The sequence below is a fragment of the Lygodium microphyllum genome, chromosome 7 (genome assembly GCF_053477565.2).
Source record: "Lygodium microphyllum isolate KBCC chromosome 7, Lygodium_microphyllum_v1.1.10, whole genome shotgun sequence".
In the NCBI taxonomy this organism is placed as follows: Eukaryota; Viridiplantae; Streptophyta; class Polypodiopsida; order Schizaeales; family Lygodiaceae; genus Lygodium; species Lygodium microphyllum.
This window is the reverse complement of record NC_141141.1, coordinates 153,377,674-153,402,096: the sequence shown is the minus strand read 5'-3', so window position 1 is coordinate 153,402,096 and position 24,423 is coordinate 153,377,674. Positions and strand designations below refer to the sequence as shown.

General features: G+C 40.6%; 1 protein-coding gene across 4 annotated transcripts in view; it reads right to left on the bottom strand.

Annotated features, from left to right (window-relative positions):
- Positions 1-437: 437 nt before the first annotated feature.
- Positions 438-24,423, bottom strand: part of LOC148034098 (Hus1-like protein) — a 61,055-nt gene continuing 37,069 nt past the window's right edge. The window contains exons 3-9 of one of the 4 annotated variants that reach the window (XR_015691430.1): positions 23,645-23,839; positions 23,330-23,437; positions 23,054-23,231; positions 22,481-22,563; positions 1,893-1,962; positions 1,084-1,806; positions 447-973 (exon numbers count right to left, since the gene is read on the bottom strand). Coding sequence is in view for 2 of the 4 variants with exons in the window: in XM_087682098.1 (XP_087538224.1) it covers positions 1,682-1,806; positions 1,893-1,962; positions 22,481-22,563; positions 23,054-23,231; positions 23,330-23,437; positions 23,645-23,839 (759 nt within the window). In the remaining 2 variants the exon portion in view is untranslated. Of the gene's footprint in view, positions 974-1,064; positions 1,807-1,892; positions 1,963-15,214; positions 15,259-22,480; positions 22,564-23,053; positions 23,232-23,329; positions 23,438-23,644; positions 23,840-24,423 lie in introns of those variants that run through there. The other 3 variants (XR_015691431.1, XM_087682098.1, XM_087682099.1) reach the window with 3 other exon arrangements.

The window sequence follows — 24,423 nt, the reverse complement described above, 5'->3', positions numbered from 1 at the left end:
CGTAATCAAAAGAGAGCATATCCTACCTTGCTAATGAACACTTAAAACACTTCTTACAATATTTTGAATAATCGTGCTTATCTTTCATTTTGCCAATGAACACTTGGAACACTGTTCACAATATTGTGAACAATCGCACTTTTTTTCCTTCCTCCAATTTTGGTGTTGCATTAGCATTCGACAATATCCCTAATATCATTATCTTTCTTGCTTGGTTGATAAGTAATGGTGCATGAACTAAATTCCTACTTCCTTGGCATATCCTATAACATTGGGAGTTAAGCATACCAAGCCTTATAAACATGGTCCTGAGTTGCTCCCAACAAGTACGATTACTTATACCATTTAAGTCTCCATCCCCATGTTTTCTTAGAAGAATGCAAAGAGTTTATATTGAATAATAATTGGCTATTTACAAAGTTGTTGGATTGAGCATTGCCCAAAGCTTCTCCCACATCTTTTGGTAAAACTTGAGAGCCATGCAAATCTCAAATCTCTACTCAATTTTCATGTGCTTTGCATAAGTTGAAGGAGAAATCATGTGTCCACCCCCACAATATGTTTGGCATCTATGCCATAAACATCTATATCTAAGCAACAAGTGAGATGATGGTTGACCCATAGGAGGGTTATCTTCACTCATAAGGATATTAGTACCCATAGACTTTTTTACTGGTTTGATTAGTCCCCAACTTATGGATATATGAGAGGTATAACTTTCCCATCTGTCTTGGTGACTGTGCGTAGAAAGTCTGTCCACTAGTATCTTGACAATTTAGAGTTGAATGTCTACGCTATCAAGCCAAGAATCACAACCAAGATGACTGTCACCAAAGTTTAGAATGGTCTTTTTTTAAAAAATCACAAGATCATCCCCATGACGATCTTTAATTTAAACGACTAATATCCATATAGCTTTTGAGTCACTTCGTTTACACCCACTGAGGTAAATGGGCGGCCAATAAGGTGATGCCTTGCAAAAGCAAACACAGCCCAAGCCAATTTAGTGACAAATTTATGCAAAACTTAAAAATATAACACTGAGTCTTGAGTATTACATTACATATGTAAGCTTTTCTATACCTTGATTTTTGTAAAATCTCAAAAAAAATGCATCCTTCAGTTCGAGGGACAAGAGTCCCAATCATACATACTCCATGTGAACATGATGCACCTTGTATGGCTCCAACCCCCAATCTCTACGTTGCTAGGCCATCACTTTGGGGACAATTTTAGCATGTACTTCTTCCCATGCTCTTAAGAATTATATCAGATCCAAACAAGGGAGATCTCACTTTGGTGCTAATAGCATCCACCCAGAGATAGATAATTAGCCCCAGCTATTATCCTGTACAGCGGTTGAGAAGTGCATGATGCTCAGCCCCAAAGCATATCTAGCTCAAAAGTACATACCCAAGAGATCCCAATTTTTGGCTTGCCAAAAAGGCTTTCAAGGCAAAAAAAATCACACCCACAGAGACACAGAGAGAGAGAGAGAGAGAGAGCATTCAATTATCTTCACGAAAAAAAATAGAAGCATAGCAGAGAGCCATTCATGCTTCATACAGAACCATACATTTTGGTGAGAATCACTCTGCTAACCGGTTATATCCTTGAAAAACCAGAAGGTGAAAGTGCCTGCTTGTATTCCAATATTGCTCTCAATCAATTTCCTTTACTTTTAGGGCAACCCAGGATCCAGTACTGGAAGCCGGTAGTGTAAGCTTATGGAATTGTCCATTTGATGGCTCCCAGGGACGAAAAATTGGAAAATCATTGTTAAGGATGAATCATTCTGCCCAATACCTGAAATGCAAAGAGGAGTTCAAAATCAGATTGCATGAAGCCCCCTAATAACAAGCACAATTGATTGAAAAAGGGGACATTCGTACCATAAAATGATGCATCTGGCTTTGTGAGATAGCACTGCAAGCTTTTCACAAAATGTTTCATACTGACTTGCTGTTCATTATTAAAGAAATTGAAAAGTTGTCTTAGTGTACAACATTGCAATGGTATAGCCTTGACAAGACAAAACTAGTTACTCTAAACAGATCAAAACCAAGATTGCAAAAGCCCTGTAATGAAACTTTACTTCTACAGTTGGTTTTCAAAGAGGATCCTTCGATTGGTTAAACATAGTCTCAAACAGCAAAGGTAGATATAAGAAAAAGTCCTCTGAGAGGATGATTGACAATGCAGCCACTTCAAGGTCATTGCTCTAAAAGTGGTCATGCTGTGCAACAGCGAGTGAGATAAAGAGCCATGATAAGAGTCTACAGCGCCCTTATTAGATTTGTGTTTTTCTTGACAGACAGGCCATGAATTCTAAGTTACACTTTGAAAAGAAGTCCAGTTTGTGTTCTCTCATTCAGTCAGAAAGTATCTGCAATGCGATTCTGCTAGTCTGTCAAGGAGAGTGGATGATGTCCATCCATGTCCCTGATGGTTGTGGTTGTTTCTGTTAGTCAAAGACCTCTTCCTTCCAAAGTAAGGAGCTGTTGTGATTTGTTCTCCAACAGGCTAACAGAGTTGTTTAGTGACCTCACAAGGTGGCATTGGCCACATTTTGCTCCAAACGGTCAGGCTAAGATGCATTTTGGGCTATAGCAGCTTTGTTTTACAAAAGTGCAGCTGATCTTGGCTGGTCATCACAAGTTGGCAATATAACTCTCCGCCGACATGGAAGTTTTCAGCTCTCCCAGCCAGATTTTTCATCCCACAAATTCTCATTAGCTGTCCTACAGCTTGTATATGGTGCTTCTTGTGGCTGCTCATACCTGGCCATGCAGCTGTTTAGTGCTTGATGCCACTGTGTGTTGGGGTAAAAGGCCTTTGGGCCTGCCCGTGTACACTGTGACAGCTCATTCTTTATTCATATATAATATGATAGTGCAATAAGGCTGTCAGTTTAGTTGGACATCACCTACATTGTGTGTGCTCTTCTCTCCCGCATCTTCATCTTCTCCTTCTCCACTACCATTGCATCCCATTCAACTGGTATCAGAGCTTGATCGTGGAGCTTGGCCCAGCATTACTTCAGCCCGGATTGAAGACCTAGAGCTTGGAGGTTCAATACCATCCATGGCTTCTTCCCCCCGAGGTAAGATTTCATCTCCCACCTCTCCCCGGCCCTCGTAGGCTCTTTGCAAGTGTTTCTTGGCTTCATTGGGTACCATGTATGCCCCCATTTGCCCCCTTATCCTTGGCATAACCAACAGGCCCCAAAGTAGTAGCTCACGTTTTTTTGCGCTTGTTTCAAAATCTAGCTCAAAAATCCCTTTTTTTTCATATCTTGAGCATCCGGAACCTGATTTTGACAAGGTAAAAGTCTAACTTGGGGTTTTAGTACGCTCCGGACACAATGGTGATATCAAATCTGCCAAATTCTAATCACAAAATTTTTTGTAACAGATCTGAGTTGATTTACAGCAAGAAAATGTCATGCTCTTAGCTTATGTGATGTGCCCAAGGCCTGATATTTGATGCCCAAATGCTTTGGGGATGTTTACCCAATGTTTTGAGATGCTTTGAGACTTGGCTTGAGCTTCCATAGCTCGATTTATGCAGGGATTTATTGCTGTACATTGTTTAGGCAGCAAGGTTTTATCAGAGACGGCTTATGCATAATACTCTTTGTTGACATTCGGGTGTCCTCTTGGATGTATTGATGCTTGGTCATCATGGTTTATGCCCGGACATGCTATTTGAGAGCTATTGAGCCTTGATTTGGATGCGGACACTTTGTTCTTGGTTGGGATTTATGCTACCTTGGTTGACAGGTTATTTTACCTCCAGTTTGGTTATGCCTATGGTCTACAGGTGTTCCCGACTACTCGTGATGATATGCTGATGTATTTGGATGATGCCACTTTGATGTTTATGCTCCCGGATGCTTCTTGAGTAAAGAGTAGGGCTCAATTCTTGGTTCACTATCATTTTCTTTGAAGCTGGCATTTCACTTGGCAAGGCTTATACCCCGTACTACCCATTATGGAACTAACGTCTGATGTAGATGCTTTTGGATTCGGCTGCAATATGGCAAATGTTTGGGCTTGAAACGAGTTGCATTTGAGAATTTTGTGGAGCAATTTGTATTTGGTTGGCTTATCACTTATACAGCTTGGATGCTATTTGGTCCTTAATACCCCAATTATGGATCTTGGATTTACTTGGATGTAAATACATTCTTGAGCAATGCTTGCTCCATTGTCTTGGCAATTGGTTATTGAGCTTTCATTGCTAATTGATGCTTGGTTCTTCGTGAGTTACTCCTTGATCAGTGGACTTCTTGATAGTGCTTGGGCTTAGCAGTTATGGCTTTGTTGCTTTTGTGTTGCCTAGCTTCTATGCTAGTTGGGTTGCTTTTGCCCATACAGGTCAGAGAGCAGTTGCTCTTGATGCTTACCCAGCTATGCACTGTGTCTACTATCATGTACTTTACAGAGCCACTTATTTGGATGTTGTTGTACAGATACTTGGGCTTCTCCTGGAGCTTGACCATTGCAGGATCTTATGCCACTTACCGGTCTTGCATTGACTTGGATGTTACTATGTGGTCTGATGTACTGCAAAGTCATGTTTGCCATTATAGTTATGGGTTGATTTCATGGCTGAATACCATATGCTCTTATGGCAAATGTCTTATGCTTTACCGTACTGTGGTTGGTTATGTCATGCAGTTAGCTATGACTCTTCTTCATGTGGGAGCTTTTGCATCCTTGGTTGATGTCTTTATGTCCTCTCATCTGTTGAGGTTTCATGAGCCTTTCCAACATGCTTCTACCAATGATATACTTGCAGATGATTGTCTTTATGAGCAGATTCCCTCCGTTGGGATAGCCCTCAAGTGCTTGAGCTCCATGGATGCTATGGATAGCCCTATTCATGATGACTTGGATTCCTTGTCGTCTTCTACAAGTTCTACTTCAGATATTGTTTGCTTCCATTGTGGGAAGCTTGGGCATGTTCAAAGAAAATGCTTTAGATGGATTAGAGAGCAGCAGAGACAGAGACGGACTCGACATGAGCAGAGAGTCAGAGATATAGCAAATGCAGTAGGTGTTACCACTCTTACTAGTGGTGAGGTATATGCAGTTATCCATGATGATACAGTTGACCATATACTCTTGTCATCTTATTTCCCTACAACTTACTTGCTCAATGATCAGGCCTATGCATTTGATTGGCTTTTGGACTCTATGGCATCTTGTCATGTTACCCCTCATAGAGTCTGGTTCTCTTCTTACACGGAGGTTGACGGATGTATTGATTTGGGCCTTAAGTAGTCTTATGTTATTGTTGGAACAGGGGACATACACCTAGCTTTGCCTAATGGGACTTCTCTTTTACTCAGGGATGTTTTATATGTTCCCATGCTCAGTAAGAGCTTGATTTCTGTCAATCAGTTACATAATGCAGGATATACTATTTCTCTTCAGGATAGGTCATGGAAGATCTGCCGTGGTTAATTGGTTTTGGCCAAAGGTTCTAGAGTTGATTCTCATTACCCAGTGCATGTCTCTCATGTGGGAGATTCTATGGTTGCAGTTATCCGGATACCACATGCATTGTTATGGCATTATAGCCTAGGCCATATGCACCACAGAGATATGGAGATCTTGTCTCGTTTAGACTCATTGTTGCCTCCTATGTCACTTACAAATCTTAATGCTTGCCCTGATTGTACTCTTGGTCCTTGTAGAGCTCCCTTGGCTTATGGCAATCATACGAGGCATGCTCCTCTAGATCTTGCCCATTGTGCAGTATATGGACCTATGCCTTCCCAATCACTTGGTGGAGCGTCGTACTTTGTGATCTTTATTGATCATGCTACCCACCGTGTTTGGGCTTTTCCCTTGGTGCAAATTGAGGATGCTGCAGTTATGCTTGACAGGTTTATGGATTCCGCTAGTAGCAGGCCTAGGTGCTTGCAAATGGATTATGAGAGTCGTGCTCTCTCCCAGCTTTTGGACCTCTTGTCAACAGTATGACATTGATTTCTTATGCCCACGGTATTATGGAATTACTCATGGCATGTGCCTGACCTTACAGACAAAGGTTGCTTCTATGCTTACCATAGTTGGGTTGTCTTATGGCTTTTGGACTAAGGCCCTTATGACAGCAGTCTATTTGGTTAACAAGACGCCTTGCTTGACCTTGGATGGTATTACACCCCATGAGACATGGAGTGGCATGCAGTCCTCCTATGATTACTCGAGGATATTTGGCTGCCAGGCATCTATACATATGCCACATCAGCCTATGTCACATAGATGTATCCTCCTTGGTTATGGAGATGGTGACTTTAAGGCCTACAGATTATGGGATTTGGATGCCCAACAGGTCATACGCAGCTGTCATGTTGTCTTCTATGAGACGCAGACACCTCTCAGGCCTCTTGATGAGCGTTCAGTACGCTTTATGGCTGATTTTACAGCAACTATAGTGCCATTACAACAAGCTGTTTATGCTGAAAATGAGGCACTTATTGGCCCAGATGACATAGCTATGCATAGCAGTCATCAGGGTCAGGATGTTGGTGATCAATTGCTAGACCCCTTGCAGGCTCATGAGAGTCGTTTTCTTGTAGTTTTGCAAACTGAACAGCCACCCATATATCAATCTTCCGCTTCGCTGAGGCCACATGTAGTCTTGAGACCCCGTTGGACGAGTGTCCGAGATGTTGACTCTCTTTCAGTGATTGACTCTAGAAAGTTTGACTGCTCTCCACTGTCTTGTATGCGCCACGCTGATGCTATGCGTGACTCTGATGCTTTACAGCCGTGCACTGATGAGTTATGCTTGCTTCATGAGAAGCATTCTTGGATTGCTCCATTGTATGGAGCTGTGGGATCGCTCATCTCCTGGATGTCATGGACTCGGGGATGCTTGACTCTTCTTCTGCAGAGGTTCCTGACACTTCTTGCACAGCTCGCTTTCCCATTGGACGTTGGGTGAGATGTCATGATTTCTCACCTCATCTTTTTTTTCTTTTCTTTGTTTTCACTCCCCAGTCACATTAGCCTTTTAGTGGGAGGTTGTTGGGGTAAAAAGCCTCTGGGCCTGCCCGTGTACACTGTGACCGCCCATTCTTTATTCATATATAATATGATAGTGCAATAAAGTTGTCAGTTCAGTTGGAGAGCACCTACATTGTGTGTGCTCTTCTCTCCCGCATCTTCCTCTTCTCCTTCTCCACTGCCATTGCATCCCCTTCACTGTGAATTAGCGGTCGTATTTGCATTTTCATGGCTATTCTAGATAATTCTTGCATTATGTCACTAGAGACAACTTGGAGCTCATCAAAACCAATTTCTATTGTTGAGATGTCAAGCTCAACACAAGCCGACACTCATGTACTTGGATGACCATTTCTACATTCACATCATTGTGGCTTTTAATTCTGGTGATACTTTACAATTGGACATCAGCTAATCCACCTACCTAAGTTATGGCATATCTATCTATTCATCTTGCTAGTTAACGAGTTCACACTATGGACTGCTTCTATATTATATATGTTGTATTTTTCCTTTATTTTTTTATAGACAATGCATTAGCTTTATTAAAACAGCCCCAAAACTCAATATATAATGGAATTTGACATTTTATTAAAAAGAAATTGTTTCTAGAGAGTGTCTATGTCCCATAAGCACAAACCCTGATTGGGAGGACCCAAACTTTCTATAAATAGGCATGTTTCCCTCCATCCATCCTTAATCTCATTTTTGTAGTTTGCAAGTGCCATATCTATGCGGTCCACACCCCACCTGCAAAGGATATCTCAGCCGGAGCTGTTCATCATTGTTGTCTACCAACTGGCGCCTATTGTCCAGCCTTCCACTGCTGATTACAAAGGTTTCACAGCCTATTCTCCACCATATCCAGCTGGCAACTGCAAACAAAGACTGGAACAGCCTGTGCTTCATGCATACACACCCTGTCTTGCTACCATACGATCTGCTCTGACATCGCCTAGCTGCCACATGGCAATCCACTCCTGCATTTTGCTTGATTGTTGCCATACACCCTGTTTTCAACTGCTGCAGATTTCTGTTTTGCTGCTAGACTGATCCGTCCAGCTGCTATATCATCATTGTTGGGTTTTACTCACGCCTACGCTTACACAAGAGTGTTAATGATCCACACATAGGACACTAGGGCACTTTTTACTCTCTATAAGAGTGGATTTTTCCCCCAGTCACATTTTCTTTATTTGTGTATTTATGTTACACAATTCAATCACTTACTGCACATTACACACTTTCATGTGTGAATGCACCTTAAGCCACTTACACAACCCTAAAGTCTAAGGGTTGTACTTTGTACGTTGAGTTACACACTTCCCAACTAATCAAGTGTCAAGTAGTGACCACACACTCTCTCTCACAACTGTTTACACACTCTCAAGCTGACTTGAGCTGCTTGCTGCCATCTTCCGACCAACAAGTGGTATCAGAGCACAAGGTTAACCTAGTAGCTACCCAAGCTCTGCCCTGTCTGTCAGCATTTGCAGCAGCCACCTGCCTCCCTGTAGCTCCATTGCTCAGCCAACATTGTAGCAGCCACCTCCCTGCCCAGCAGGCTGTGCCGCCTACAGCCTATCCCATTGCTGTTAGCAACTAGCTGTCACACTATCAGGCAACGCCAGTAGCGCCACATACCCTACAGCCTGTCCAGGTTGCCGCCTGCAACCAGACTGCGCCACCCGCCAGCCTGGGCAGTCCTGCCTACAGCGCCAGCACCCGCAGCTTGTTTGCCTCCAACCTCCAGTAGCTCCGCCAGTCCAGTGACAGCTCCGCTCCGACTGCCACGTCAATATTCATACGGCTCGTCCTCGACAACTACCGCAGGTATATCTTATTATTTTATTCCAAATATCAGAGCCAAAGCAAAGGGCTTTAGTAGGGAGGGGTCAATTTCTTCTTCAACGAGTGCTTTAGTGCAAAATCGCAAAAAATTGTTGGAATTTAGGTCAAGAAATTTGGGGCTTTTATATGTTTGGCAAACATTGGCATATATACTAAAGTTTCAATCTGAAATTGACTGAGATCTTGGACCTTAGTCAAATTTTGGGGCTTTTGTGTTTTTAGTGCTGCTGAGCACTGTTCTTGCATTGGGCAACATGTTGCTAGCTGAAATCTGGAAAATTTTCAACATATTGAGACAATAGTGGTCAAGTGTGACACATTTTAGTTTATTACAGCTTGGCATTCGCTGTAATTTCTGAAAGTTTGCAAATTTCCAGGTCAGGCCAGCTTTTGTTAGTGCTCTTGTGCATTTGGAAGAGTAACATCTATCATGGCAAATCAACGACAGAGTGATGTCTTCAGGTATGTATCAAAAGAGGATAGATTGGATGGTAACAACTATTCTCCGTGGTCCTTCATGATGAAGAATGTGCTTGTTGCAAAAAATCTTTGGGACTATGTCAATGGGGAAGAAATCTATCCTAGTGATATGGCTCCTACAACTCCACAAGGAGGCCGTGGTCAGAGGCAACCTGTTCAGCCACCACCCCAAAGAGCAGTTGCACAAAAGGCTTAGGACACTAGGGATGTCCTACAACTCCACAAGGAGGCCGTGGTCAAAGGCAAGCTCCTGTTCAGCCACCACCCCAAAGAGCAGCTGCACAAAAGGCTTGGGACACTAGGGATGTCCAAGCATTGTCACTTATTGCATTGGCAATTCAGCCATCTATAATCCCACATATCCGGTCTCCTACTAATTCACGAGTAGCATGGCTTACACTTGAACATATGTTTGTTGGAACAATGATACTCGCATTTCTTTTTTTAAGGAGCTTGAAATTGTGAAGATGGAAAAAAGTGATACTATGTAAGATCACCTTAATAAACTTCAAGACTTACGCGAGCAGTTGACGAGTGTAGATGAGTATTATTCTGATGTTCAAATGATCTCTACAACTACGGCATTTAACCTTACAATGCGAATTTCTACCTTTCCTCAATTGGTTAGCTTGTTACTGGAAGAAGAGCAAACAAGGAAAAATAGTGGCCCGTGGGGTAGATGTTGAAGCTTCTGAACAGACTTTTATGGCAAGACAGAAGGGCAAATGCAATCAATCCAAAAATGCTCCGCAGAGTTTTGGAAGTTCACATTCTTCACAGAATAACAAGAAGCAAGGGGTCACACAAGCCAAGAAAGGCAAGTGCCATTATTGTGAAAAGCCGCGTCATTACATCACAAAATGCAAAAACACATTGCCAAGGAAAAAAAGGAGTTTGAGATGTCTATTTCAAATGCACCTTCTACTACTGCTGCTATAAAGTCTGCGTCATTTGTCATTGACCGTGACTATTGTTTTTACACTTGCAATACTAATTATTCTTGGGCAGATAGAGCATTCAGCTCTACAAAGGATGTTACCACTTGGTTCTTTCATAGTGGTGCTTGTAAGCATATTACGTCCTAGAGAATTTGTTTACCTTTGTTGTTGCAACTCCTATTGGCAAATGAGTGCAATGTGTCAACAGTGCATCTTATCATGTTAGAGGTGTCAGAGAAATTGTCTTGAAAGCCATTGATGGCTCTACTCTCCATTTGCAAGATGCTTCATATGTACCAAGGGTAAAGAAGAATTTGTTGTCCATTTCTTCTTTAGCAAAATGTGGAATGCAAGTCACGTTTGATGATGACAAATGCATGGTCAAGGAGAAGGAATTATTGACTTTGGTACTCACCGGCACATTATGTCATGGACTTTTATGAGTTACATGCTCATTCGATTGATCAGTTGGTTTATTTGGCATCTATTATTACTCCTGCTATATCACAGATAAAGTTATGGCATGCATGCATGGAGCATGTGAACTATGGCAATTTGATGCTTATGCAGCGTACTTAGATGTTGGAAGGCTTACCTCTCTTGGAGAGACCTCCTGAGCACATTTATGAGCGATGCATTTTGGAAAAAATGCATCGGTCTTCTTTTCCTCGTGATTTTGCTTTTTAAAGCTACGGCCAAGTTGCAAATTGTGTATTCAAATGTATATGGATCCGTATAGACAAAGTCATTGGGTGGATGTTATTATTTCTTCAGCTTCATTGATGACTTTACTCGGTTTTGTTGGGTTTATTCATTGGTGAAAAAGTCAGAAGTGTATGATGCATTTTTAGCTTTTACTGAACTTGTGGAAAATCAATCTGGCTATCAAATTAAGACTCTCCATTCCAACAGAGGGGGGGATACATGTCTTCCTTGCTGAATAATTTTTTAAATCAAAAAGGCATTGCACATCAATATATTACTGCATATACTCCACAGCAGAATGGGGTTGCAAAAAGGAAGAATCGATCACTCATGGAGATGGCCAAATGTTTGCTGAAAGCTGTAAATTTGCCACATGGATTTTGGATGGAAGTAGTTATAATGAATTTGTCACATTTTGAATAAGTGCCCTACTAAAGCATTGAAAAATATAACGCCTTTTGAGGCTTGGAACAATCGTAAACCTTCAGTTGGTCACTTTCATACTTTTGGGTATTCTTGCATATGCTCATATTTCCAAAGTATTGAGAAAAAAGTTGGACAATAAGGCTGTCAAGTGCATATTTGTGGGCTATAGTAGTGAAAGCAAAGGGTACAGATTGTACGATCCTGTTTCCAAGAATGTTCTCATCAGTAAAGATGTGATTTTTTATGAAAAATCAGAATTATCCCTTCCTGGTTATGACACATATCAGTCTGTAAAAGATGTGTCTGAAGGGCTGCTGCCTATTTCTTTTGGTGATACAACTAGAGCTTCATTAAATGAACAAAATGTTCAGCCAACTGCTCCATTAAATAATGTAGAAATTCAACCTATGGCTGATGTAAATATTCAGCAAGATGTTGAACATGAGGTTCATCAAGAGCATGTACATAATCAAGAGGCTAGACATATACCTAGATTGTACTTGCAAACTCTACAAAACAGCCATTTGAATGCTCCTCTTGCTGGTCATACTTGAAAACAAACATGTCTAGTTGATCATGCTGATACTATGGAGTTTATTATGGCAGCAAACACACTAGATGATGATGAGCCTCATTCTTTTGAGGATGCACAACAGAGTTTGTAGCATTGGATGGCAAAAATGCAAAGCTGAATATGATTCTATCATGAAGAATCAAACATGGGATTTAGTTACATTGCCTGTTGGAAAGAAAGCCATTGATACTAAAAGGGTCCATAAGCTAAAACAAAAAGTGGATAGATCCATTGATAAGTACAAGGCCAGGCTTGTGGCAAAAGGCTATACGCAAAAGAAAGTCATTGATTATGAGGAGACATTTGCTCCTACATCCCGTATAACCACTATTAGGTATTGCGTTGGCCGCCCATTATGGTTGGATTGTGCACCAGCTTGACATTAAAACTGCATACATAGGAAACTTCAAGAAGAAGGGTATGTTCTGCAGCCCATGGGTTTTGCAGTTGAAGGATCCGAACACTTGGTATGCAATCTAAAAAAGGCTTTGTACAGTTTGAAGCAAGCTCCATGAGCTTGGGGCACCTATCACATGAGCCCCATTTAGGACATTTTTGTTTCCCAAGCCCCTCCAACCAAGAATGTCCATTGTGGAAATAATTGCTCAATCAAGATCCAATGATCTAGGCCTTGTCGAGTTTAATACTGATGAGGTCCAGGATCTCACTTGACCAAACAATGTATATTATCTCCCTCAACTTGGGATGAACTTATTGTTCGTTCAATAGCTTTGCCAATTGGGGCGGGATAGTCTTCTTTACAGTGATCACAGTCAAGGTCATAGACACTCATATCAGTTTAGTGATTGCTCAAAGCGAGGCACAGCCTAGGGGCCTCTACAACATGACTTTATTCTTTCCTAGCTAACTACCATGGACTCAGAGTTCACCGCTTACAAGCCTTGGTCATGTGGAATGCCTTTAACACTATCGCTTAGGACACCTTGGGTATAACTCACTCTATGAGCTATCACGCCATCAAATGGTTGATAGCCTTCCATGCCTAAAACTGTCCAAGGATATCTACCTAGCTTGTTAACTCCTAAAGAAGCATCACATACCCTTTTCTCAACAAACCACACGTAGAGCTAAGGCACCTCTTAGATTGATCAGTGTTGATCTTAGCGGGCCAACATCCACTACTGCCCTTAATGGCTGGTTATATTTCTTTTCCATAGTGGACGATTTCTCTTGATATATGTGGGTGTATTTCTTGAAGCATAAATCTCACGCATTCACCTACTTTTCTTGAAGGGCGTTGCTTATTCATAATCAGATTGGTCGTCGTGTAGAATATACGAGAAGTAATTCTAGTGGTGAGTTTATCTCCCATGAGTTCACCGAGTTCTCAAAGGAGGATGACATCTCACGCCAACTCACCTCTACTAACTCTTCTCACAAAAAAATCATAAAGCATAGGAACCTAAACATGACATGCTCTATATTTTTTGCAACAGAGCTTCATGAGCACCTTTGGATCGAGGCTGTTAACACTTCAATGTACATCCTCATCCGGTGCCCAATTGCGATGGTCCCGCAGATGACTCCCTTTAAGGCATTTTTTGACATTGGGCCTATCGTTTTCCATTTTTAAGTCTTCGGGTGTCATGCATGCAAGCATACTCCTGATGATAAGATAGGAAAGCTCACTCCTTGAACTGATCTCCTAATTTTTATGGGCTACTTTTCTAAGGTGAAAGACTATCGTTTGTTCAATCCTTGGGCAAACAAAGTGATTGTCCAAAGAGATGTCGTTTTTTATGAGAGAAATATTATATATAGCACAATACCGGCCTCTGAGCTAATCCCTACTCCTTCCACATCGAAGATAGTGCCTTCTGAGCCAAGTCTGCTATCCACTCCTAACCCATCTACAAAGTCTTCAACACTCTGGCCTCCTCCGCGAGACTAGTTACTTCACTAGTACCACCACACCATGCGGAATTGGACACCCTATTGGCCCCAAAACTGATGCCTCTTTCAGTATTTCCTTAACTTAATTGAAGAAGAAGTTGATATACAATGGGACTTTTCCAATCCCTTTCGGTATTTCAACTCCCCTTGCTATCAAAAATGGCCAACAAGTCTTCAATCTGATTTGCCCTTTGATTCAAGTAGTCGTTTCCAAATTCTGACACGCTTCCCAAGGATGCTGCTAAACCCTCATTTTTGTTGTTGCAGATTAGGATTTACATTAAAGAAATCTGAAATTTATCAACCTCTGGTGATCTCAATGCTGTAATCTTCGGAGCAAGGGTATAGAAAGGCTAGGGGATGGGAAAGAATGCAAAGAAGAGAGAAATTTCTATTTTTCTTCGTGAAGAACTGAAGAAAATCAGTCATTTACTGTTCTTGCCTTGTCTCAACAACTTGTAGATGGTGTTGCCTGCTGCAAATCAGTCTTCTCTTGCCCCTGGCTGCCTCAAAAGGTCCTCCAATGGCTGCAAATCAAACCAACAACATCTCCTCTCTCTCTCTCTTGCAGGCTGAATGCACTAAAATGCCTCTCTCCAACCTCTAAAGACGTTTTTTAGTCTTGCATGGGCATCTTTAATAAGTGGCAACCTTCCCAAATGGTTTTTTCAAGATTATCCTAATTAAATATTAATTTTCAGCCTTTAAATACTACAAGTTAATCTAATAGTTATTTCGGTTTCCAAAAAAGTAATATGACTAGCAAATATTTAAATTGACTGGGCAACTTATATTCCGGAGTATCTTTACGTCATCTTTGACCATCAGATTGGCCTAGGTCATTCATTTGACCATCAGATTGGCATTATGAATGACCTAAACCAACAACTAGCACCAAATACCACGAAGTACCTATGCAATATAACTTATAGTAACTTTTGCCTTTGACATCCTGTGATTTCCTCGAATCCCATACTCATAAATTTACTCTAACCCCAGTTATATCTCATATGTGTAACATTTACTTAACCATGTGATTAAAAAAATTTAATCCACATGTTAAGTGAGGTTTCAAAAATACATGTTCTCATGACAGTCCTCCCCTTTAAAATCCTTGCAATCATCCTCGATTGCACTGCCAGATGCATCAAAAGTAAAATAGTGGACTGAAATTTTTACAAGGCATCATAGTTAACACAACATTGCGCACTGTTACTCAACCATTCCATATGCCCAACACATGTTGAAAATTACCAACCAACATAACATAACATAAGACTCACAAAGAATCTCAAAAACATTACCAGATTATCGTGTGACATGTCTTTTTCTCATGAGCTCAACTCATCTAGCAAAACCAAACCATAGCATAGCATGAACCAAGCATAAAACATGGCTAAAACATCAATGGCATCATGACATATGTTGTTGTCCACAAAATGAGCTCAATATCATTGAATATTAATGATCATACACTAAAAACCAGCATTTGTTAATCAGTTTCCGACGATCGTTAATCAATGCAAATGTACAGTTTTAGGGCTGCAGTGAAAACCATACTTATCTACATTCCAAACATAGTGACTAGTATACTAAATAGTGATCTCCTGGCAAACATACTGTCAACTAAAGTACCCTAAAGGTATGCTAAATACATCCAAGATCCACTATATCTAGAGTTGTCCATCATTGAGAAGCAGAGATACTACCTCCCTCATAACCATCAGGTAATACTCTGGACCCCTACTCTATTGAACTTTTGAGCCCGAACTAAAGTCGGCCTTAATTGGAAGGCATCAAGGTAAAGTTGCAACAACTGAAAATGGTCTGTCAAGTCATACTCCTCCATCCATTTAGCATCCATTGGTGAATAATTGTGAAACTTCACCAAGTACTTTTTGGAAACCTTACCCCTAATTGTCTGCTCTTTGTGTGCCTCTTTCCAGCCCTATTTTCATATTTGCCCTAATTTTCAAATTTACCCTTTTTCTCCACCTTGGCCTCAATGACAAGTGGCTTGGCATCACTATCTTGTATCCTTTCCACATAGCAATGTGTCAGTTGTAGTAATAGTTTCTATAAGCTGAGACATGCTGGAAACAATGGACTTGAAGCAAAAATCCCAAATCCCAAATATCCTTTGGCAAGCCACAAATATACTTCTCCATACTAATCCAAGTTCTTGCAATCTTCGAAATTCAACTAATTCCACTCTATCATAATGTCTGCTTCAAAGGTACTTGTCAACCAATTTGAAACAAACATTTACGTGAACTGGACCCAAGTGGTAGGTGACTTCCCTTGAATAAGAAATGTAGACCACCATTACAATACATTTCACTTCAAAAATGTAGTTGCCTTTTGTATCTTAGATGTCTCTATGAAGTTGCCTCTAGAGTAGGCTGCATCAAACTGCTGAATAAAAACAAGTGCTTTCAACCAATCTTGTGCATCACTAAAAGGCTCAAACTTCACACTTTTGCCACCTTTTTCATAGTCCTTTGGCAAACCTATGGGAGTCAAGTTATCATGAATAGGCTGCTACAAAAAGGGTGCATTTGCTGTATTTACATGATAGCCAGCACTATTAGATGTTCCTACATGACCAGCACCAAATCCTTCTGCCCCAACAGTCCCTCGAGGTGCAAATACATACCCATATGGCCCACTTTATGCCCCAAGCATCATGCCTATGCCGCCATACATGGAATCAGGCATTCCACTTGCATTACCAAAATATATTGGGTGTTGTGAGCCATACATTGACTGCCACATACCATAGGGATTTGAGCCATACATTCCCATATGCGGTGCCTATCCAACCATAGCATGAAAAATGATACCACCACCAAAGTATCCTTGTTGTCCCATGCTTGCATATGCATAATTACCTTGCTACCCATGTTTCCATGGATTGGCACTACCAAGTTGGCCATGCATTTGCACTTGCCACCCCACGAGTACCAACTGTTTGTGCTCATCAGGCATTTTGGGCTCTTCCAAATAAGGCCTAGGCATTTCCTTCGGTTCTCTTGTGGTTGTCTCAAAGCTGTAGGTGTCTTCTTCTCTTTGCCTTTGTTGTCCTTCCTTGGGGCATTCATAAATCGAGAAAACTGGGGATCCTTTGTCAATTCAACAAAAAAAATTGCTACTATATGCATTCAATCCTTGAAACTATCATCGATTTCTTCAACCCCTTTCATCAACCCCTTTCATCAACCTCTTTATGCATTGTAAGTATCAACATTTGGGTCATTTCACACATTTTCAGCTTATTGTCTGTGCTAAGAACCATGCCCGATATCAGTCATTGAATTTCCCCCTTCACCACATGACTGACCAAGGAGTGATGCATCCTCTCCACTTGATCCCAGATCACCATGTGAAGACATGCTTGCTGTAATTCACTGTTGAGAGAAATTTCAAAACTAATGCAATAGTCCCAAGCTGCAATCAAGTGATATGGGCCCACCAATTCAAAGGATTTGATGGTATCCAAGCAATGGATCCATGAAACCAACCTTCCTTCCGTGGATAGGTGGTAATTCCCTAATCTTAACTTAGTAACAATAGTAACATTTATTACTAAACTAAGAAATGCAAATTAACTCACAATCTTGGACAATGGACACTCTATTGGTCCGAAAACTAGTGCTCCTTTCGGTATTTCTTTAACCTAATTGAAGAAGAAGTTGATGTACAATGGGATTTTCCCAATCCCTTTCGGTATTCCAACTCCCCTTGATGTCCAAAATAACCAACAAGTCTTCAATCTGATTTGCCCCTTGATTCGAGCAGTTAATTGGCCTTCACCTGCTTTGATGTAGATGAAAAATGCCCCAAATTCATTGATTCGTTGGTCCTTCCACTTGAATTTGAATGAAAACAGCTTCAACTCTATTGAATCCAAGTCTTCCAAATTTTGGCACACTTTTTGAGGTTGCTACTAAACCCAATTTCTACTGCAAATTAGGATTTACAGCAGAAAATCTGAAATTTCTCAGCCTCTCGTGATCTCAATGTTGTAATCTTCGGAGCAAGGCTGTAGAAAGGCTAGGGGATGAGAGATGATGTGAAGGAGAGAGAAAGTTCTAACTTTCTTCGCGAAGAACTAAAGAAAATCAATCATTTAGTGTTGCTGCCCTATCTCAACAACTTGTAGATGTTGTTACTTGCTGCAAGTTAGTCTTCTTCTACCCTAGCTACCTCAGAAGGTCCTCAATGGCTGCAAATCAGACCAACATCGTCTCCTCTCTCTCTCTTGCAAATTGAATGCACTAAAATGCCTCTCTCCAACCTCTAAAGACGTTTTTTAATCTTGCACGAGCATTTTTATTAAGTGACAGCCTTTCCAAATGGTTTTACAAATTAATCTAATAATTATTTCGATGCCCAAAAAAATAATTTGACTAGGCAATAATTAAATTGCCTAGGGAACTTCTAATCCCAAGTATCTCTGCATCATCTTTGACCATCAGATTGGCATTATGTACCAATAAGTGTCTCTCTAGTGTCACCAAAGCCAACACTTATGGCCAAATGAATGACCTAGGCCAACAACGGGCACCAAATACCACCAAGTACCTATGCAACATAACTTATAGCAACTTTTTCCTTTGACATCCCATGATTTCCTCAAATCCCAGGCTCGTAAATTTACTCTAACCCCAGTTATATCTCACATGTGTAATATTTACTTAACCATGTGATTAAAAAAATTTAATCCACATATTAAGTGAGATTTCAAAAATACATGTCCTCATGACACATTCCACTCTAGAGAGCCCTAGATTATCTACCCGACTTATACCTAGTGTTTCATTTGCTTTTATCTTTACGACAGATAATATAGTGTATTCTAAGCCGGAAAGTTGACAGAAGGATCTAAAGTATCCTCAATGGTGAGAGGCAATGGAAAAGGAGCTTATGAGCATTAACCAAAATGACACTTGGACCTTGCTAGATTATCCAAGCCACAAGAAAGTCATCGGAACTGAGTGGATCTTGAGGACTAGACTGAAAGTTGATGAAACTTTGAATAAATACAAGGCTCTCCTTGTGGTGCAAGGTTTTTGACAAAAACAAGACATAGACTATGAGGAGATCTTTGCATGTATTGTGCAACTGACATCGTTTCGATTTTAAGTTGCGCTGACTATTTATCATAGTTGGCCAATCTATCAAATGGATGTCAAAAGTGCATTTTTGAATGGTTATTTGAAGAAGGAAGTCTATGTGGAGCAACCTTCCACTTTTTTTTTTAATGACTATAAAGACAAGGTCTTTAGTTTACAGAAAGCTCTTTATGGACTGAAGCAAACACTGCATTTTTGGTTCCATAGGATGGATAAGTTTATTAGAACTCTTGGATTTCATTCTACCCTTTATGACCCAAACTTACATCTAAAAACCACTTCAAAGGGGGTCAACTACATTCTCTTATACGTAGATGATTTACACATTATAGACTCAAATTCTACAAACCATAGCAAATATTAAGCTCCAGCTTTACTCTACTTTCAAGATGATTGGCCTTGTTCTGTTATCCTATTTCTTAGGGATGGAGGTAGTTCAATCTAGGGATAGTATTTTTGTGTCATAGCAAAAGTACACTCTTCAATTATCCTATTTCTTAGGGATGGAGGTAGTTTGATCTAGGAATAGTATTTTGTGTCATAGCAAAAGTACACTCTTCAATTACTAAAACAGTATTGTACTAATTAGACACATCCTGTGGATATACCACTTGACCCATTGTCCACTTATCTAAGGATTTCCTAGGTCAGCCCTTCAATGAGCATACCTATAGATCTATTGTAGAAAAACTTCTATGGTTGATTTATACTAGGCATGATCTTGCATACTCTGTTTCTTTACTTATTTAGTATTTCAACGCACCTAAAATGTCACATTGGATTGCTTGTATGCCCATGTTGAGATATGTTTAGTGTACCTTTTCTTATGGTCCCATGGTTTGGACTAGGCTAGAGATCTTAACATCTATCGATCTCACAATGGATACATGTTCTCATTCGGCATGGCTCCTATTTCTTAGTTAAGTTGTAAGCAAGAAACAATGGCTGCTTCCACATCTAAGACACAGAATCAAGCCCTCTTTAATGGCACCACAAAGGCTATCTACTTGTGTGACTTTCCAACTATCATATACTGCAACAATCAGAGTGCCATAGCACTTGCTAGTAACCCGATCATTACACGACGCACACGGCATGTTGAAGTTCACTTTCACTTTACTAGAGAGCAAGTTGAGCTAGACACCATCCACCTAGAGTTTATGCTGAGATGTCAAGCTCAACATGAGCTAACACTCATACAATTAATTAATTTTCAAAATTTAAATTCTAAAAAATAACTAATTAAAGCTCAAAATTATGGTTAGAAGGCTACAAAGTAGCAAAACAAGCTACCACTTGTCAAAATTACCTGGCCAACCGGGGTGAGAGCTGTTTCGGGGCTGGTTAAGGGACATTCCAGCCATTCTGAGCTCTATGGAGACTGTGAGGGATAGAGAGAGTGCTGATACAGCAGGCACCAACAATCCCAACGCATTTCCAGACAGTCCAGCAGTGATTCAACCCTGCTACATCCATCAAGAGGCCAAAGCAGCAGGTGACAGCTTGGCTGGCCTCCCCTATGCAGGGGGGCAGCCATCTAGGATTCTAGAGCAACAGGCAACAGCATTACATGTTGTCCCTGATCAGGGCAGCAACTAGTACAAGCACTTGTGCACCACAGAATTGAGAAATTTCTCTCTCTATAGCTTTCTCTCTCATCCTCTGACAATCCCTCAGCATTTCTCAGCCATGGGTGAAAAGCAATTGCAAAAATTGCTGCTGAAACCCTAATTTACAGCAAAAATTAGGATTTCCACAGCCACCTCAAGATCCATGCTCAATTTCTCGATGTGTGAAGACCTAGACACTCGGTGTAGCAGCTGAAGGCATTAATTTGCAGCTGATCCAAGGGGCAGCATATTCTCAAATTATTGTGGCCCGCATGCAAAAGATTGAAGACCCAAACTGAGCCTAGATTGTTGTATAATCAAGGGGCAAATAGTGCCCAAGAAATGCCCGTTATTTATGACAACCATTTTATTGAAGATTCAAGGAGATCAGCCCATATCTTAATGTACTTCAACCTTATAGCAATACGTACCACAAGGGGTAATAGTTGTTGGGGCCAATCAAGTGTAGCCTATCCAAGATTAAGTGGTAAAGTGTGTATTTTCAGATTTGTGTATTTTAATGCTTGTTGTAATTTGAGTTAAATCAAGTTGTCACCACCCTTGCAAAGAAAGAAAGTTGCTTTCAACATCAATTAGTCCACCTACCCAAGTTACGGCATATCTACCTATTCATCTTGCCAGGTAGTGTGTTCACACTAAGGGACACTTGGAATTATGTATGTTGTATTTTCCCTTTTTTTTGTAGATTGTAGTGGTGGAGAAGAATAAAAGTGCATTCTTTGTGTGTTTTTGTGTGTCTTGCAAGAGCACAAGTTCCCTCTCTCTACCCCTATCTTTTTAGCTGTTGGTTTACTAATTGCTATTTGTCATCTGCACTAACTTTGTTTCTGAAAAAGCCCTTGCTGCTGTAGCAGTCTCATCGGCCCTTCAAAAGTTGTTTGCATGTGTGTGGCTATTGTTCGCTGGAGGACCAGCATCACAATTGTGAGCAACCACATTCATTTGTTCTGGTGTTTTGAGTATCTTGTTGTTTTGGAGCCACTATCAACTTTGGTACAATTTTTGTGCACCATACTTTGGAGGCATCAAGCTGATTGTGCATCTCAAGGAACGTATCTAGAGGACACTAAATTCTGCGGGTAATTTTGCTGCATTTGCATTTTAAAGTCATTTGAGCTGAAGGCAGCAGTGACCATGGCTGTTGTTGCTAGAAGTGCCATATCAGGATCAGCTCTGTCTTATGAGGCCATGTGAACATGCTATGGAGTGCTATAACTAGTTCAGCTTTGACTCACGAGTTCCAAACCACACTGGCAAGGCATTGCTGGAGTTATGTAGGAAGGATGCATAAACTGTCAAGACCTTCCTACTTGTTAAACAGGTTCCCTGATCCATACAAAAGTCACACATAACCTTAATGACAATTGCTGATCCCTTTGGTTCTTAGTGGGACATGTAAACTCTTGTACATCCAGGCATGGTTTTCATCACCAATTAAAACAGCAAGTGTGCATAAGGTCTTATACCCTCAAACAATCATGGGTTACCCACAATGGCTAGTCATCTGAAGTTCACTCTTCCTTCCAGCATCAGCTACGACATCCAGATTCCACACAGGCCAACCAGCCAGCAGGGTGAAGAAAAAACACAATTCTTTCTATCTGGCTATCCTCTGATCCATTACTCTCATGGGAAATTAGAATATGCAAACGGATACTAATATAATTGCATTCAGATGCGCCTGAAACCCTTGTTTCAGATGTCACCTTTGTTGTCTTTTGGCCTACCATTTGGCTCCTGTTTTACACCCAAGCAGCCCTGAAATTTCACTGATCTTAAGCAAGAAAATGTGAAAACAACTCACCACAGCAGTTGCCTCTTCTTTCTGCAAGGCCTGCTCTAATCTAGCTGATGAACTTGTAATTCCATCCAAATATGTACCATCAGCTGCAAAACCATGGCATCCATTTGTTAACATGCAAGAACAGACCTCAGACATAAGTCTATTGCATGTGCATGTACAGCAAAAGAAACACAAAAAAGGCTATGACATCTGGGAGGCCTCTTTTAAATGAGTACAGCCACAGTTTGGTAACAGACTTTCTTTTTTCAAAGAGTTTGGTAACAGAGTTCAGACATGAGTCTACTGCATGTGCATGTACAGCAAAGAAATAAGAAACAATGGCTGTTCAAAGCAGCGGCTTTACTCATCTGTGCCTATATCAAAGCCAAGAAATCTTTTGAAGTCTTGTTTTAAATGTGACAGCAAAAGCAAACTGTACTAAAACAGGTGCAGAAGAACACAAGAATTACCAAGCATGACTTTTGTATGATGTAGACATCTCAATTAAACCAGCATCAATAGGTTGGGGAGCATGGTGCAAAATCTAGACTGTGAAGCATTTGTGAAATGACCAATGTAGACCTTAGCACTCACCTCGCACACCGAGCACTCTAAGTTTTCTAAACTCAGAACCTATAGTCACCATGCTAGTTGTGACTTGTAAGTGAAGGTCTCCATGCTGTGTGACAGCAACTTCAAGTATTTCACCCACATTTTTCAACCGGTCTGCCAGAGTCTGCAGTTGGTGTAAATCTGGAACTTGAACAAGTGTCTGCATTAAAATATGGTTTACATAAACATCAACCCTGCAAGGTAGTGGGCACCAATTGTTCATCAAGCTTATTGAAACATGTAGCTCATAATACCAACCCTTGGTAAATCCTGAGCCATGTCAAGGGCAGTTTGGAGCTCATTCACATCCACTCTTGACAGAGGATTAGATATTGGCACATCCTGAACAACAGCTGTCCTGTGACCCTACAGATATTTTTCAAAGCTATAAAATTGCGTCACAAAGATTCAAAGCCTGGCAAATTGGAAATCCTTTTGATGAGACTCCAAGAAACTACTAGTATAAACTAAGATCATATGGTTTCTGGACAAGAAATTAAGGAAACTATATTATTGGTTAAGAGAACCTTGAATTGTTTAATGTGTTAAAAAAAACCATCCTCTAAAACATACCATGCTTTCAAAACTCAAATATGGCATGGGACGTTCTACAGCAACAGCTCTCTTCTTAACAAGTTTGACTTGCAACTTGTCCCCATCCATACTTATGCTGCTCTTCAAGGCTCTTGAAAGCAGAGTAAGATCAATTGTGAAAGCAATTCTGTCCTCATTGAAACTTGATATCCGATAGTCCTCAAAAAGCACTTCCTGCATAATTTAGATGAACACATTGAGGAGCAAAAACTGATCGATCATAGAATCCTGTTCTAGATTAGTGTCAATTTATGTAAGACTTTGAAGTTTGTCCCAAAACAATTGCACCTATGGAAGAAAACATGACACAATAAAGCAATGGATATAAGGAGCAAAGATTTCTGCAAGAGAGAAGAGGGAAGCGATTACCAGACAACATAGTGGAAAGTTCTGCTAGAGAAAGAGTTTGGAAGACAAGTGTTTTATGAAATAAGGCACATTTTTGTAGTGATTATCACTGCACTGCTATTCTAAAAACTCTCCCCTCTTTTTAAAAAGAGACACCAGGATTGTTGCAGCAAAATTCTGTTCCTTCTGAACCTTTGGAGAGTATTACTATGGATTTCATTATGGGATTACCGAACCACAATAGAAATAATGCTGTAAGGACTATCATGGAAAGGTTTCAGCAAGATGGCACATTCCATTTCAATAAAGAAGGCTATTAAGACACTTCATAATGTGACACCTTTATGGTGCAAATCTTCTCATTATATGGACTTTCAAAGTCAGTAGTTGCAGACACCAAGACTACCCAA